The sequence below is a fragment of the Leptosomus discolor genome, chromosome 13 (assembly GCF_034619465.1).
Source record: "Leptosomus discolor isolate bLepDis1 chromosome 13, bLepDis1.hap2, whole genome shotgun sequence".
In the NCBI taxonomy this organism is placed as follows: Eukaryota; Metazoa; Chordata; class Aves; order Leptosomiformes; family Leptosomidae; genus Leptosomus; species Leptosomus discolor.
Genome location: NC_141403.1, coordinates 3,940,165 through 3,956,401, shown reverse-complemented (window position 1 = coordinate 3,956,401; position 16,237 = coordinate 3,940,165). Strand labels below are relative to the sequence as shown.

General features: G+C 45.3%; 1 protein-coding gene across 4 annotated transcripts in view; it reads left to right on the top strand.

The window, feature by feature from the left end:
* The first annotated feature begins 297 nt into the window (after positions 1-297).
* NOL4 (nucleolar protein 4) overlaps positions 298-16,237 on the top strand; it is a 177,897-nt gene continuing 161,957 nt past the window's right edge. For all 4 annotated transcript variants that reach the window (XM_086472523.1, XM_086472522.1, XM_086472521.1 and 1 more), the window contains exon 1: positions 298-564. In XM_086472523.1, the coding sequence (XP_086328649.1) occupies positions 298-564 (267 nt within the window). The remainder of the gene's footprint in view (positions 565-16,237) is intronic.

The window sequence follows — 16,237 nt, the reverse complement described above, 5'->3', positions numbered from 1 at the left end:
GCTGCCCCCCCTCCCCCATCCCCCTCCCGGCCCCCCCCCCCCCCCCTCAACCACCACCACCAAAAAAAAAAAAAAAAAATCCGCTGGGATCTGCCTGCACCGGGACCTCCTTCGCTCCGGCTCGGAGGTGGATGCATTTTTCATGAGCGCTGGGTGAACAGGTGCAAAGTGCGGCGGGGCGGCCCGGCCCCGCACCCCGGCCCGCTGCGGGGCGGCGTGTGCGTGTGTCTGCGGGTGTGTGTGTGTGTGTGTGTGCGCCCCGGCGTGTGCATGTGTGCGTGTGTGTACTAGGAGATTATGGAGAGCAGCGACCGGGACATGTACCGCCAGTTTCAAGACTGGTGTCTCAGGACTTACGGGGACTCAGGAAAAACCAAGACGGTGACCCGTAAAAAATACGACCGGATCGTCCAGCTCCTGAACGGCTCCGAGTCGAGCTCCACGGATAATGCCAAATTCAAATTCTGGGTCAAATCTAAAGGCTTCCAGCTCGGCAACTCGGACGAGGTCAGTGGTGGTGCTGGAGGAGGGAAGCAAGTGCTGTACGTGCCAGTCAAAACCACGGTTAGTAGAGAATTGTCTTCCTTGTTCTATGTCGGCCGCTGCAGCCCGCTCCGGGAGCGAGAGGCACAGGGGGAGCCGCAGCCACAGTTGGCTCCTTCCTCCCTCTTCCCCCAAGTCATCATCACCATGTTGCGTTTGCCTGTCACATTATACACCGCCGAGGTCTTTGTGGGTCCTTTTGATTTAAAGCGATCGTGCGCACAACACACCCGGACGGGTCGGGGGTGTCGTTCTCCTCGTCCCCTCCGTGTGTGTGTGTGTCCCCTCGCCGGGTCACCGCGGCGGGGCTGGGGTGGGCTATTGTCCCGCCGCCGCCGCTCCGGCCATTGTGCCGGGCCCCGCCGCCCCGGGCAGCGGCCCCCGGGGCTGATCGATAGCGCCGGGGGGAGCCCGCCTGGCACAACGCCAAGCGTGGCGCCGGGCGGTGATTTTTTGGGGGGGAGGGGGGGAGGGAGAGGAGTGGGGTGTTTCCTCGGGATATCGGTTGTGTTGTTGCATTATTATGATTTTTTTTTTTAGCACGGTTACCGCTAGCCCGCAGCCCTTGAGCCGCCGGCTGCGCCTGGCTGGCTGTGAAGCGCCGGCACGGCGGCGGGGAGAGAGGATGCTCAACAAAGGGGAGAGGAAGGCTCCGCACGCCCGAAGGATGGGTGTATTGGGTGGCTTTTTTTTTTTTTTTTTTTTTTTTTTTCTTTCCCTGGGCTTGCACGAGTCTCGTCAGCCATAAGGCTGAAAACTCGATGGGATGCGCTGGGGGAGCGTGGCATCCCCCCGGCAGGTTGGGGAGCCGCAGAGCTGGGCGCAGGTCTGACAGCGGCAGAGCTGTTATGCTCGGTGGTGGCAGAAGCGACAGATTTTCCTATTTGAGAAGATGGGGACTGTTGGCTGCAAGTAGGTTTTTGCCTATTGAACTCTCTTAATGTATCATTATTCTTACTTCTTATGCTCCGGGTCACGCAAGCTAAGCTTCTTTTGTCTGTGCGTGGGGTGGGTGGGGGAGCTGAGAAAGGAAACCCGGCAATTAAAAATATTCCTGCCTGGCCATTTGGCTGGGATGAGCACAATATTCTCCTTTTTTTTTTTTTTAATTTTTATTTTTATTTTATCCTTCTTTTTTTTTTTATCCGGAGCGGCAGCTTATTCTGACCTAACAGGGACGTTGCTGGGTGGCGCAGCAAAGGGGGCTTCTTGGAAAGTATTCTGGGTTGGGTTGTGACGTAGGCTGCCGGGGAAATCTGCCTCTCTCTGCCTCACTGAAGTCATAAACCTGGGCATTCCCAGAGGCCGGCTTGTATTTGCCCCCTTGTCATCAGCGCTGTCATGGCTGTGAGGAGGCAGAGGTGGGAAATTAATTTTAAGGAGTTTACAAATACGAAGACTGAAAGTGAAAGAGAAGCTCTGGACAGAGTTTGTTCCCTCTCTATGGTTTTTATTCACCAAAGCGTTCTAGGTCTGCCTATAGATTCAGGTTATTTGGCAGATTTCTGTTCTGCCGTTAGATGACGGATTGCTAATCTCTGACCCCAGGGGGTACGGAACATACAGTTTATAATGAAAATGTTGTCTAAAGCAGAAGTCTCCAATTAGATCGGGGTTTTTCAATATCTCTTCTGCTTACTGAAATAATCATTTTGGAGAGCCAGTAGGCAAGATCGTTTATTCCTAAGACTATCCTTTTCACTGCAAGTTCAAAACTGTAAGCAAAATCAGTATTTTTTTTTAAGTTTCATCGAGTATGCTACTAAATAAAAAGTCTAACCTTAATTTTACATGATGGGATTTAAAAATTAAGGGCTGTTCTGGGCCTCTGAAACACAAGACTCAGCTTGTCTATTTTCTCTCCCCTTTGCTAGGCCATGAAAGCCTGGAGTCCCACCTTGCATCCCCTCTTCTATTTTATTTTCAGATCAAATAATCAACATTTTTCTCATTTTTTTTTTTTCCTCCAGAGATTTCAGTCAGAGGCCAAGTGCCTTGCTGGTCTTACCTTTGTTCATTTGGGGGAATCATACCCTCAACTGTCAATGTCTCTGTATGTCCCTATATATGTATTTATATTCATATAGAAGTAACTATCTCTAGATAGCTTAAGCAACCAGGCAGGCATCCTAATCAAATAAGGATGCCTGCTAATAAAATGAAGACAGGAAAGTTAGCATGACCTATCTGTAAGCAACTCCTGAATATCTGTACATCGCGATGACATATAAACCCTTACAGAAAAGGTCTTGCATGCAGGTAAAATTTCCTCCTGCTGCTAACATAAATCTGTTAACCAGCATAAATGAGAGAAGGTGATACCCAGCACTCTCATACAACATTCATCTCTGAGAAACAAATGCCGCCTCCCTCCTAAACCCATGAATCTGGTGTCACTATCCCATCTCAAAAGGCAGAGGAGTATTTAAGTAGACGTGTAGGGTGGCAATGGTTTGTGTGAGCTATTGCCAGGCAGGGGCAGTGCCTGCCGGGTGCTGAAGGCTCAGAAACAACCCGTTTGACAGAACAGGGATGCAGCCCCTGGGCCAGAGAAAGCCAGGGGCAAAGCTCCTATTGATTTCAGGAGACCCAAGATTTCACCCAGCCAGGAATGACGTTTCAGGGGGAAAAGACTGGATTTTCATCAGGCAGTAATTGTTGGCAAGCCTTAAAAGCCCTTTCTTAAAGTTCTTTAGCTCTTACTAATTATTTAAGAGTTTATTAATTTATGACCATTTAGGAACATCCTCACTGTTTTGTTGGGTTTTTTTTTTCTCTCTCTCGTTGTTATTCCATACATTTGAGCCCGTCTGGGCTGCAGAGAGAGCCACAAACAGTAACAGATCCCCAAACTGTGAACCTCCCCCTCTCCCTCTTCTTGTCCATCACTTGATCTCACCATAGGTAAAAGTAATTTCAATTTAAAATTAATCACTGCTGGCAGCATAAGCGCTCCCTCTGCAGTAACAGGATGGATGAAATTACAAGTTGGACTCTACAGTCACAAGCTGGTCAAAAATAAGCAAATATTCAAATACTTCATTAGGAATTATTCTCTCCTTGAAGCTATAAGATTTGCTGCTCAGCTTTGCTGTCAGCCAGAGAGATTTGCTCCTGATGGTGCTGTAATCCACTGCTGCTGGTAATTAGACATCATTACTGCTGCGTTAAAGGGAAAGAGAGAAGGAGAGAGGACAGGCTGGGGCTAATTAACTACTTGATTCTAATGAAAGAAAGAGAGCCTGATAGCAACTGGGAGGTTGCACCGGAACAGGCTAGATGTACAACACAGACTTAATTGAAGCAGGGGTGTCTTGCAGTCTCACAGTAGCTGAGGCTTGGTCTACTTTCATATTCTGTGGGCAGTAGCGCATGAGGTATTATCCTGTTTTTTTCCTTGCCTGGTTGGTAAGAAGCTCAAAATCACAGGCCTGTCTTCAATATCAAGTTTAAGCATGCCAGCAAGGAGAAGGCATAGATGATTATGTGCTGGCTTAATCTATTTTGTGGGTATGGGCTCCTCAAGAGCAACAGGAACAAATCAATTTCTGAATGTTCACATCCCTCTGTGGCCTAGGAGATGCACTTTTGGTCACCAGGCAACAACATCCCCTGCAAAACAGCCATTTTAGGTCCAGACTGGGACAACGCACAGTAAGGTATCCCTGTATGCAACCCAGCGAGTACCCTGCTTCTGCAACTTTTCAGGTCGCTCCTGTTACCACAGTCGGTTTTCTTTCATTGAGCCCAAGCTGCACTTTATGAAAGTACTGAAATTATGCCTAGCCTAGATACGCTGTATAAACGTGTTAGGCCAACAAACATGCCAAATGGCTGACAGCATCGGCTTTTAGTGGTTGGTACTCACAATCCATAAGGAGGCGTGGAACTAATATTATTTCTATTGTAATAGCTTTTCTAATGGTATACATGATTTTTATGGTGGATTTTTTGGTGTGTATTTTCTGCATAGTTCTTTAACTGGAGCTATCTATTGACTGGCAACTTGAAAACAAATCTTTTCTCACTACTTCTCTTTCTCTTGCTTGATGTTGTCCATAGACACAAATATGGCTCCTAAAATTAGTCTTGATTTAAAAAGATGTTGTAAAATAATGGCTCGAATTGTATCAGCGGATTCTAAGCAGAACTTTCCTTTAGAAAAGAAGGGCCAAGATGACTGCAACATACCTCTCAAATACAGAATTTACACAGTATTAGCAAACTAATAGAATATAACCTCAAAGGCCAAATTCAGATTGCTTTTATGTCATTAGTAATTTGGAATGACTCCCCTGACTTTAATGAAGTCACAAGCCTAATGTATGAATTTTCCTGTGTCCTTCTTTTATATTTTCCAACTACAAGCATAGAACGAACTTTCATTCAGAAACCAAATTTTGTTCAGTTTAGTTGAATCTTTAGACCTTCCAGGAGGATCTGATACCTCTTGGGATTGCTGCTAAGAGACCAGCGAGGCTCTCCGCAGACGCAGGGCTGTACTGCTGAACCTGATGACAGGATTTAGGGCTTAAAATTACAGGCCAGTCAGTTCTATGGGACGGGCTGTATCGCAGCCCACCTCTTGCTCTGTTAGTGATGAAGAATAGTAGATGGACATACAAAGTTTATGGTTCCTTTGATTTTATATAAATGACTTTGTTTATGAACAATAGAAGAAACAGATTGCAATATAAATAGCTTCTGTCAAAACATAGTGCTTTAAATGATGTTTTAAATTGTTCATTATTTTAGGGGCACTTCATAGCAATCTCAAAATATGCAACTTTGCTTCATTGTGTTTCTCCCTATTTTTGTAGCCATCAATATAAAAAAATGAATAGAATAGTGTTTGTCAAATATATATTGGTAGCTCTGTGGCCTACTGAACTGCCAACACATAATGGCTGTAAGTACCGCAGAAAGGTGATGCTAAGGGTGAGCTATAATTTATCCCAAGGTACAATTCTGCGGCAGTTTACAGTCCTGTTAAACGCACCTTCCAGGCTCAGAAGCGGTATTCGAGCCCGGCCGTATCCATCCCACTTTAACTGCCCACCACATTTCCCTTCACCCCTGCTCAGGTCTGCAGAGCATCTTCTCCTCCCATTACCCGCAGCCTCTGCCCTGCTGTTTGCAGACCTTCCAGTGGCCTCGGTGAGGGGGGCTGCTGGTGAGTCAGACAGAGAGTGCTGGAAAATGGTCATAGCAGATGGAACAAAACCGGTTTAGTTGGCAACTCGTAATGCAGGCATTCGGCGAAATGTTCAATTCTCATAAAGAGAATAACTCCGTCCTGAAATTTAGAAATGTTAAAGCGTCCATATGTAAGACACCATCTCCACGTGCGTGTGTGAGAGAGAGGCAAAGGGAGACGAGGATCTGGGATTTCTTGGTAACAATGTTGAGCTAGAATTTTCCAAAGAAACATGAGCCAAAGAGAGCAAATTTTTAAAAGCGGAGCACTTTAAAGTGGTCCTTCTGTAAAACCAGAAAGTGTTAACGTTACTTTAGAAACATTAAATAGGGTGCAGCAGTACCCTAACAAAAACTACTACTGCTGTATCCATCCCATATAGTCACACAGGTGGCAAGACACAGGATGACAGATTCAGTGCTATCACCTGGTAAAGGCCAGGCTTGTAGCTCAAAAGCCCGTATCTTTCCAGTGATGCCCAATAAAACCTCCCAGTTTAACGTTCATGCTGCTGTGAACCTTCGCCGAGAAGACTGAGGCGATAGTGAGCTTTGGTTCTTCGCTGTCTTCCCCTCCGCCTCTTGTCAGCGAAGCTGACCTGGATCCAGTTGTGATGCAGCATGGCAGGGACTCCAGCTCTGACGCTTCAGCCCTGATTTTCTTTAGAGGTACCGAGTGTTGTTCCTGTGGCTCCATAGCTGTGCCGTCAGTGGGAAATAAGCAGGCGTTTGCTAGCAGGTTAGTGCTAAAATGGGCTGATAGGCACCAGTCAGCGTAACGGGATTTTTTCTGATCTTTTTATGGAGAAAGGTTCTTTCCCTGACTTCTGGAGGATGACCATTGCTCTTGTTCAACGCTCTAGACAGAAAGGAGACACAATCTGGAGAGACTCCACACATATTTGCACGGAGACTCCCTGTAGAAAGGGTTTATCATGAACACAGGCCTCTGGGGAAGAGGGCTGGTGCTAGTGCTGGACGAATGTGGGAGTTAATGATTCAAATTTCATTTTACGCTGCAGAAATAAATTAAGATTGGCTGACATTGAACCGTGAGTTTTGGTCTGCTGTTGAAAGGAGGCAACCAGCAGCTGTTGGGTTTGGTCTGAAGGAAACTATTTGTGTCCTGATCTTTCCCCATACGCAGGATACACCTGTTGAGAGTTTGATGGTAAAAGAGGAACAAAACAAGCAGGGCAAATGTCAAAGAGAGATATAAATGAGGTAGATGTGGAGAAAGATCATGAGACAGTGTGGCAGGAAACACTCTCCAGGAGGATCATACCAGATTCTGCAGCCCCCCCCATGCACCACAGGGCATCACAGGAGTCTTTCATTCCTTGTTGAGCAGGTTGATCCTGGTCAACACAGCCCCCAAAATGAGGACAGCTTTCCAGGATGTAAAGATGTTTTTATCTTGTATATGGCATTTCAAATTTGCCAGAAGCCCCTCTGACTTTAGAAAGCTCAAGAGGTACTAGCTGGTGCATGATTGCTGTTTGCGTTGTCCTGCAGCAGCACCGAAAATGATCCCGTAGCTTTCTTAAATTACCTTTTTGTTCTGTTTAAATAGATGAGCCTCAAAACCTTACATTTCCACTGGCAAGGTATTTTTTAATGGTTTATAAACATAAAATATCCAGGTAGGCATTGCCAATATCCAGGAAAGACTTGCTACAAGTTATGCTGTTGAGCATTCGTCTGGATGCAAATGGATTTTCTTAGTGATGATCAACTTTATCACAGACAGTTGTACAGGCTTCTAAGTGCTTATTCAATAACTCTGCAGGCTGCAAAACCTGACAGTTACTACGTGGATCTGCAGGGATTACAGCTAGTTGTTGAAATTGAATTGTAGGGTTTGAACCATTTAGTTGTATATGTGGATACTCTTCAACTTAAGGGGCTATCTGTAGTGAACATTTCACTTAATAAATCTGATCTATGTTAGAGTTAACCTCAAGTAAAGACTTTTTTTTTCAGAAATAAATATTCTGTATAGACTTGGAAGGACAATTTTTATTAAGTGACCTACTTGAGGCTAGGATGAAACTCATTCGACCTTTTTCACTTGAGAGCCTGTAATTAAGCTCCTCTAGGAAATGTGAGGTTTTACATATCATATCTCCAGACTAAATGTTTTGGTCAGTGTGTCGGAAAGTTTTGTATATTTTGTTACCCCAAAGTTTTTAATGCAACAAGAGACGGATGCTATAACATTTTGACTGTACTTAAGAGAATGTAGGAGGTGAGATCACTTGCACTTAAATGACTTATGACTCTTAACTCACAGTACAATTTTTAAATGAGTATGTCTTGTGATTGCTCTCTTTGTTGCCTCTGGACTTAGATATACCACTACCAATAACTGCCAGGCGGATTTTGTAGAAAACTTTTGTTCAAGGCAGATCCAGAGCTGAAGTAGCTGCCACTACATCACAACCTATCTGTAGGGTAAAGCATTGTGTTGGCATATGGGAAATCAAACTTGTGACTGGACTAATGCTCACTACCCTGAACTGATAGAAGATGAGTATCAAGCAAGTAATCATACCAGCATTTAGATACAGTAAGAGAAGAACAGCTGAGGTATGGCCTGAGGTTTCAGCAGACAGGAAACACAGGGAGTATAAAAAAAGGTTTCATTTTCAGTGTATATCTTCTCTGTTGTGGGCGATGAGAAAATACCTGTCCTGGGTTTACATTTTTCCGGTGATGAAACTGAAGAATGGTGAGAAATAGAGGAATAAAAAAAAGAGGTGATGGCAAATCAAGATGCTAAATTGTAGTGCATCACCAGAACTAATACAAATCTAAGAACACTAAAGAACTTAAGAACGAAGTAACTAAAATATTATTAAAATATATCATTTGACACTATGTACGGCAATGATGCTGGAGGATGGCCAAAAATGTACTAGAAAGAGAAAAAAAAAGGTGGTAAAGATAGTTCATAGAAATGACAGACCAGTGAACCATATTTCAATACCAGAAACAAAAAATCAATAAGAAAATCGTTAAAAATAGAGTTGTTAAGTGTCGATATGAACTATACCTGGTTGGTGCAACTAGTCTGGATGTTGTAAGGGTTGATTATGTTCCTCTAACCTGTCATATTCAGAAGTCTTTTAAGTAATTTTCAGGTGAAAATTTGGTTTCGGCTTCCTTCTGAAATGAAACCAATCTGATACCGACTTTACTAAAGTAGGGTCGAAACTTTGGCTATGATGACAAAATAAAGCTGGTGAAGAGTTGGGAAGCCATAGGAAGCGTTCGAGAGTGATACAAATGCAGCCCAATGTACGTACACACGTACACATAAGTATGTATGTATATAGATACACACATACAACTCAGACAAATGAAGGGGTTTCAACACTAGACGGAAATGCAAATTAATTAGGTTAAGCAAATCAAGGAAGAATTGGGAGGGAAAACAGAAATATCATAACAAAGGAAAAAAGGAGAAACCATGGCAGGCAGAATTCCCTACAGACCATTGCCAGATAATTTACATTTTATGCCACTGTGACATTAGCTTTTTGAAAGGAAAGGAAGAATTCAAGCTTTTCAATCACATTTAGGATGTATAGACTTCGTATAACCTCTCCAGGGAAATATTTAGGAATAATTTCAAACAAATCAATAAGCGTTATCTTCAGTAAGCATAGCAAGGATAACGAAAATCGGCATTAGGACAAGTATGGAGAATAATATTGAAAACTTATTCTTCTCTTTAATTAAATGGTATGTCCTTGCCTTTAATAACATGCTTAGTGTATTTACCTCATCTGTAAAAGGTCATGACAGATGAAAGGTCCAGGGAAGATAACTAAGCTAATTAAAGGCGTACTTATAAGAGAAACAGATTTTAATGGTTCTATCACCCAAAAAGATGAACGTTAAGAGAACATGCACAGTAGAAAACAGACGCGTAAAGACGTAGAAAGAAGCTGAGAGAAATGGTGTGGTGTAAATGCTGGTGAAGAGCAGAGAAAGAAAATTCAGCAGCCACCCTTTTTAAATCTATCCCATCTTCTAAGACTCTTTTGACAACCATCTCAAAAGGTAACTCAAAGCTAGGCCATTGTTTTATAACCCATAGGGCCGGGAATGGGAAGTCTGCGTTGCAGTCCCTAGAGAAGCTCTGGTTGATTCAGCCAAACTTTCTTCCAGGGATTTCATGACAGAATGATCGCTCCGTGGCTCTCCTAAGGACGCAGTACGCTCTTTACGTCACTTCAGCTTTGCTGGCTGGAGCAGAATTGAGGACAAAGTCACATTCCTGCCCTTCCTTCTCTGTTCCCCTGGGAGCGTGGGCATTGGTGAGGGCACTTCCCTGCCTCGCTGTTGCCTGGTGCCCTGCAGCATCTCTCCAGGTGTTTTCCCGTAGTGTCTATCAGGGTTAGTCCCATCCCAGCCCGTACAGTCACACAAGGAAAGACTTGTGGAGCACAGTGAAATCCCAGCATCTTCCCATCCCCTTCCCTTTTGTACTGAATTTCAGTATTGCTGGTGGTCTCAGCTTTTTGCTGAGTTTTAGGTATGTGTTCTTAGGTTGGCTGAAGCCAGCAGAGGAAAATAATGAGGTCATTATTGCACAATGCACCTGTATGCACCGTAATTTTTTAAGGAATTTATTTATTTATTTACTAATTACTGAGCTTTGGGATATCTTCTGTGGACTCCCTTGGAGACTGGGACTAGATGGTTTCTTGGTCAGTTTGACTGTAGCGGTTTCTGTGGCTCATTGCTGTATGGATATTACTAGTCTGGAGGAAGGAAGGAGACCATCAAGTTTCTGAGCTCCAGCACTATCCTATGTGGACCAGTGCATAAGATTCCTGTGATTTACACAGATCATTTGTGATGAACCACCTCCCGTTTTCCAATTTACTCCACTTGTGATGAGAAGTAATGTGCTGTTTTCACCTCCGTGTCTTCGTCTGCTTGTGCCAGCTTTTTTTGTGTGTATTTGTTGCAACTATTATCAAACTTCTACTATGGTGGGAAGAAAAGAACAAAAGAGCAGAATTATTAGAGAATTAATTGCAAATATGAGAGAAAATTAGCTCACTCGAACAATGGCAATTCCTGGAAGACTTTGCTTTTGACCAGTCTGACCAGCAAGTGTGGCATATACATCATTTGATGACTCGTTCCATTGAATTCCTGAAGAAACTGTGGGGGGAAAGAAAAAAGAATGTAACTCATTCTTTTCTCCCTTAATCCAGACATATTAATATTTTTTTTTATTACATCTTTTGATAACCTTTATCTTTTTATATTCTGAAGGTTCAGCAAAGCCCCACGGCCATGGTTGCCATAATACTACAGTATTTCATTCCCAGCGAGCAAACAGCTCAGCCTTCTTTTAATGAGTGCTACATGCCAATTCCAGGCATCTGGCTAAAACCTGCAGTTCAGACAGACCACATCTATTTACCCCTTTTTGGTCTCAATTTGGGCGTATCTAACAAGGAAATAATATAGTAAGTTCTGTACAGATGCAGCAGCAAAAAACAGAACTCAAAATGTCGTGTATTGTAAATTCACTGCCCTTGGACCCTGCATTTTTCAGAAAACCTACACAAATCCTCTGCTGTGTTTTGCCAGTGCACCAGGCCTGGTTATCTTTGTTTTGGTGTAACTGAGAGTTGAATCGGGCATATGGCGAGCTTTCAAGGAGTTAAATTTGCACCGAAGCAAATAATAACGCCATATAAATAAAGCTAGGTCTGGAGCGGAATAAAGCTGGTTAAAGTAAGACTGCTTTCTTCCTTTTTAATTGCCCTTCTGTATAGCTAATTCTAGTGTCATTCTCTTCAAATCAGCCCACTTTTGGCAAGACACATCAGAGTTTGAGGAAACTGTGGAACTGAAAAGAATGTTTTACCTGTATTCCTAATTGAACCTTACATGTTCAACTTGAACCAAAAGGACTGCTGTCAAAAACTTGAGCAGGAAAAAGCATTCCTAAATAGGAGAAAGAGGGTCAAATTTTATTAATAATAATAATTAGAACATTTTCATTAATAGAATTCTAATGAACTATGTCTTTTTCTGCTACTTATCGTTGAACTGTAATGAATTTATACATAATTATCAGATTTTTAAATGGAAATTTAATTCTTAATAAATGTAAAGTCAGGAAAATTTTCACATATAGAGAGAGTCTTCAAAAATTTTAACAAATTTGCATTATCCTGCTTGCTGTAACTTGAAAGCAGACAGAGAAGCAAAGTACAATGTAGATGGGTATGTGAAAATGCTTTAAAGTGAATTAGTACTTTGCCTAATAGATCCAAAGAGTGAACAACAGACCTACAAAAGAGCTGAAAAACTGTAGATATAGGAAGTTGGAAGGAGTCAAGCCAGGGAAATCTGTGAGGCTTTGAAGGACCAGTCCTGTCATCCTAAACTGCGCTGGATGAAATCCCCTCCTGGGATAAGACCAGCGGAAGGTCTGTGAATCATTTCTTTGGCACAAAGATCACGCCCTTGTTTTGGAGACATACTGCAGTCCTTGGGTGATGCTTAGGCTTTGTAGCGGCCAGTGCCTGAGGGAGGAGCCCACCTACAAACCATCCGCCACGTGCGCTCAGCACCCCAGTCAGTTGGCATCGGCTGACTCAATTCTCAAAAGGATAGATAAGGTCCAGATAAAGTTCTTCTATTTGTAAAGAATAATTTAGCTGTTACTGCTACCCCGTTTTGCCACAGTATATTCCGATGTGCTAGACCAGTGCTCAGTAAGTGTTTAGACATGTTTATAAAGTGTATAGAATTAACTAGAAAGGTTTAATTACAGCAAGGCCAAATTCAGCTGTAAAATAATACTAGGAGCACCCTGTTCCCACCTCTTTGGTTGTAAGCTTCTGCAACGCCAGAGTTGCATTCCTCGCAATGCACTGCACAGAACAGCTCTCAGCTCTAGGTATGCCCATGCAGTTGGGAAAAACCCGACTGGAGAACGAGCTTGATCTTAGCCCTTTAAACCCTCCGTATATTTAAGTTGATTAAATGTGCCTCTCTCATCCTGTCCCCTTCCCAACTAAACACACACAACACATAAACTCACCCTCAGTTACACTGTTGAGGTTGGTTGGTTGCTTGTTTTTAAGTATTCTCCCTTTTCTGTGGATATTGCGTTAGGATATCTGCTATGGGGAGAACTCGGATAGCCTTCCCTTTTCCCTGTCTCCTTGAATTATATTTGCATTAGAGCAATCCTTCTTCTACTAAGAGTGGAAGAAAAGTGAGATGTGAGAACAAATGGAGTAAAGTGTTAAAGCCAATCAAGTATAAACAAACTTTGGCTTAACAGCTCCCTACGAGCCCGTCCTAAACCAAGAAAGTCAGCTTTGGGAGGCTGGGGAAAGTAAAATAAGCCTAGAAAACACATATTACAAATTTCACAATAATAATAATAAAGCTAATGAAGTAAACCAGGTAAAAGAAGGCTGTTAATTTGGAATAAAACTACTGTTGATTTTTAAAACTAGTATTTAAGCAGCTAAGCATACCTGTTGGCCACCTATAAGCACAGAACAACCTTAAGAGATTAATTACCTCACAATTAAAATGGCCTGGAAAACGTGAGGAAGATGAAATGCAATTGGGAGGGGGGCATTTTTCATGGAAATTTGATTTCAGCAAAATTTTGAATACATTCTATGTCTATTCCCCAGCATTTATTTCAAATTGGAGTTTATTACTCAACGTTTAATTTAATGAGTATCACAGCATGATATAGCAGAAAGTAGCTAAGCAGAATGTTGCTAGACACGAAAAAGCTTGTCGTTATACAAATACGCGAATAATTAATATAGGTGCTAGATACACCTCGCGATTTGAATTCGAATGTGTTTGCCATTGTGTCATAGCGCCAATATCCATTTGATGGCCGCAGCATTTTCCTCAATCCTTGTAATTTGTCTTTGCTGCTGCAGATTATTATTTACTAATAGGCGGAGAATGGGTTTTTTTTCCTTGTGTTGCCTTTATTTCCAGACCTCGGGGCCTGCTGTTTCTCATTTTGAATTCCAATCCAACGGCAGGTGCCAAGATTCAAATGTATATTATCTATGGGCAGTAGGATCAGCCCGTTTGTGTAACGTCAGTTGAACTGAACCACTCACTGTGCTGGCTGCATTTTAATATTTCTAATCTGTCTTTGGAAGGCAGGCTATTTTGGTGAGCAACCAAATGCAGTCTAAGCTGCACACAAGAGGAGATCTACAAATGGGTTTCTAAATCTAGGCTTCTGTACAATTAAGAAAAAAACAAAACAGAACAAACCCAAAAACCTTAAAAACATGTAACTGGAGACTCTATTAAGTCCAATCCACCCACAACCATCTGGAGCAGTAAGTCACCTTATTTATCTAAACAAAACTTTGGACATGACATCAGCAGAAATGAGGTGAATAAGTTGGGCTGAAATAATTTGCACATTAATCTTTTAAAACATCTAAGGCCAAGAAGGCCGATTTTAAGAATTGCTGAACGTCATTATCATAATAATGTGAAATAGACCGTTTTAAAGGCAAAAAACTGTCCCCACTGAAGTCAATAGCAAAATCCCACTGACTACAATAGTAGCAGGATTGGTCTGCTAAGTAGCAAACCATGCTTTAAAAAAATCGATACTTCAATTTTACAGGGTAATATGGATAGCAGTATAGTTGCCTATTATCAGACCCCGTCGTCTGTGGATTTCATCTCCCTCATAATACGGAGGTTCAGCACCTATCTTATGAATCATTGAGAGGAAAGCCATAAGCCATTTCAAAGCATGTCCCCTGCCCCTAGCCAAGAAGGCTCTCGAGAGGCAGGACGCGCTGCACCGAGCGTGCCTCCATCAGCGCCGCGCAGCCGGGATTGCTCTGAAATGAATGACTGCCTCACTCCAGAAAAAAAAAAAAAACAACCCACAGCATTAATCGCTGTGGATCTCACCGTAGCATTTGATGCCCAGAACTTCAATTCCAACTCGTAATGCGTGTCAACAATAAACAGAAACCCGCTGCTTTCAGGGCCGGGTTTTCATCTCAAACTACACCACAAAAAAAAAAAAAAAAAAAAAAAAAAAAATGCTGGTGACCTTTTTATTTTGTATTTTCGTGTTTCAGACATTGCAGCGTTGTGATTCAGAGCAGAGCGATATCCTTTCATCTTTACACAAAGGCTAGACATAGATTGTAGCAGAAATAGAGACAGACTTTGGGGAAGGGGCCGCCTTTTTCCTCACCAGGGCAGCCGGAACACTGGATTTTTATTCCCCGGAGCTCAAACCGCTCCTTGCAATACGAGGGGGGTTTGGGGGTCCCGGGGCACGCCGTACCCCTCAACCTGCGTGTGCTGGGAGCCGAAGCGGTGCCAGGCCGGGGGGGGGGGGGGGGGGCGGCTCCCCCCGCCGCCCCCGGGGCTGCGGTGCGGGGAGGCGGCGGGCCGGGGGCCGGCGGGAAGGCGCGGTGACCGTGACTCCATCGGACATAATGAGCGCAGCGGTTCAGCAGCCGGCAGACATGTCCCTCCCCCCTCCCCCTGCAGCCATATGGTGCCGTAAACAACCGCCGAGCCGTGCGGGGTTGGGGTTTTGTTGTTGTTGTTGTTGTTGTTTTCCCTCCGCCCCTTCTCCCCGCGCTGCGCAGGCCGCGGGTGTCTCCCGGGGGTGCCGTGCAGCGCCTCTCCCCGGGGGGACGGCGGGGTGTAGGGGGGCAGGGAGCGGCGCCGGCTGCGGAGAGGGGCCATCTGCCGGGTCGGGGGCCCCCGCGTCCCGGGGTCCGGGGGGCCGCCCCGCGGGAGGCAGCCCGGGACCGCGACGCCAGCTGGGTGCGGGGGGTTGCCCTGAGGGGCGAGGAGGGGACCGCGGGGAAGGGCCGGCATCACCGCCCCCCCCCCCCCGCCCGGTGTCGGCTTCCATGAATTGATTCAGAGGCTGGGCTGGCATCGAGGGCACGGGGGGGGGGGGGGGGGCGGGGGGCAGGGAGAGGAGGGTGCGGCTGTGCCGCCATCGCCTCCCCTCGCCTGTTCCTATGGTAACAGTGAAATACCTCCGGGACACCGCCCGCCCGCCCGCGCCTCACTCCCACTCACGGAGCGGCAGAAGGGGGGGGGGACACGACACCCGGCCGGGCCCGGCCACCGCGCCCCCGGCACCCCCCTTCCTCCTCCTCCCCTTCCCGCCGCGCCGCTCCCATGGCGACGGGCTGCGGCAGCACCTGTGCGGCCGCCGCTGAGGCGCGACGCAGAGCGGCTCCCGCCGGGCCATCGCCCCCTTGCCTGCCACCCCCCCCCCCCCGCCCCCCGCCGCTCCCCTGCCCGGCTGCGAGGCTGTGGCAGCCCTCCAGAGAAAGGGCTTGCGGTCGGGAGGGGCGGAGGGCGATGCGACCCGGCCCGCAGCCGCCATCCCGCGGAGGCCGCCGGGCCCCGGTCTGTGCCGCCGCGGCGGGCAGCGCCGGCCCTCCGCAGCCGTTGGCCAGCGGTGAAACGT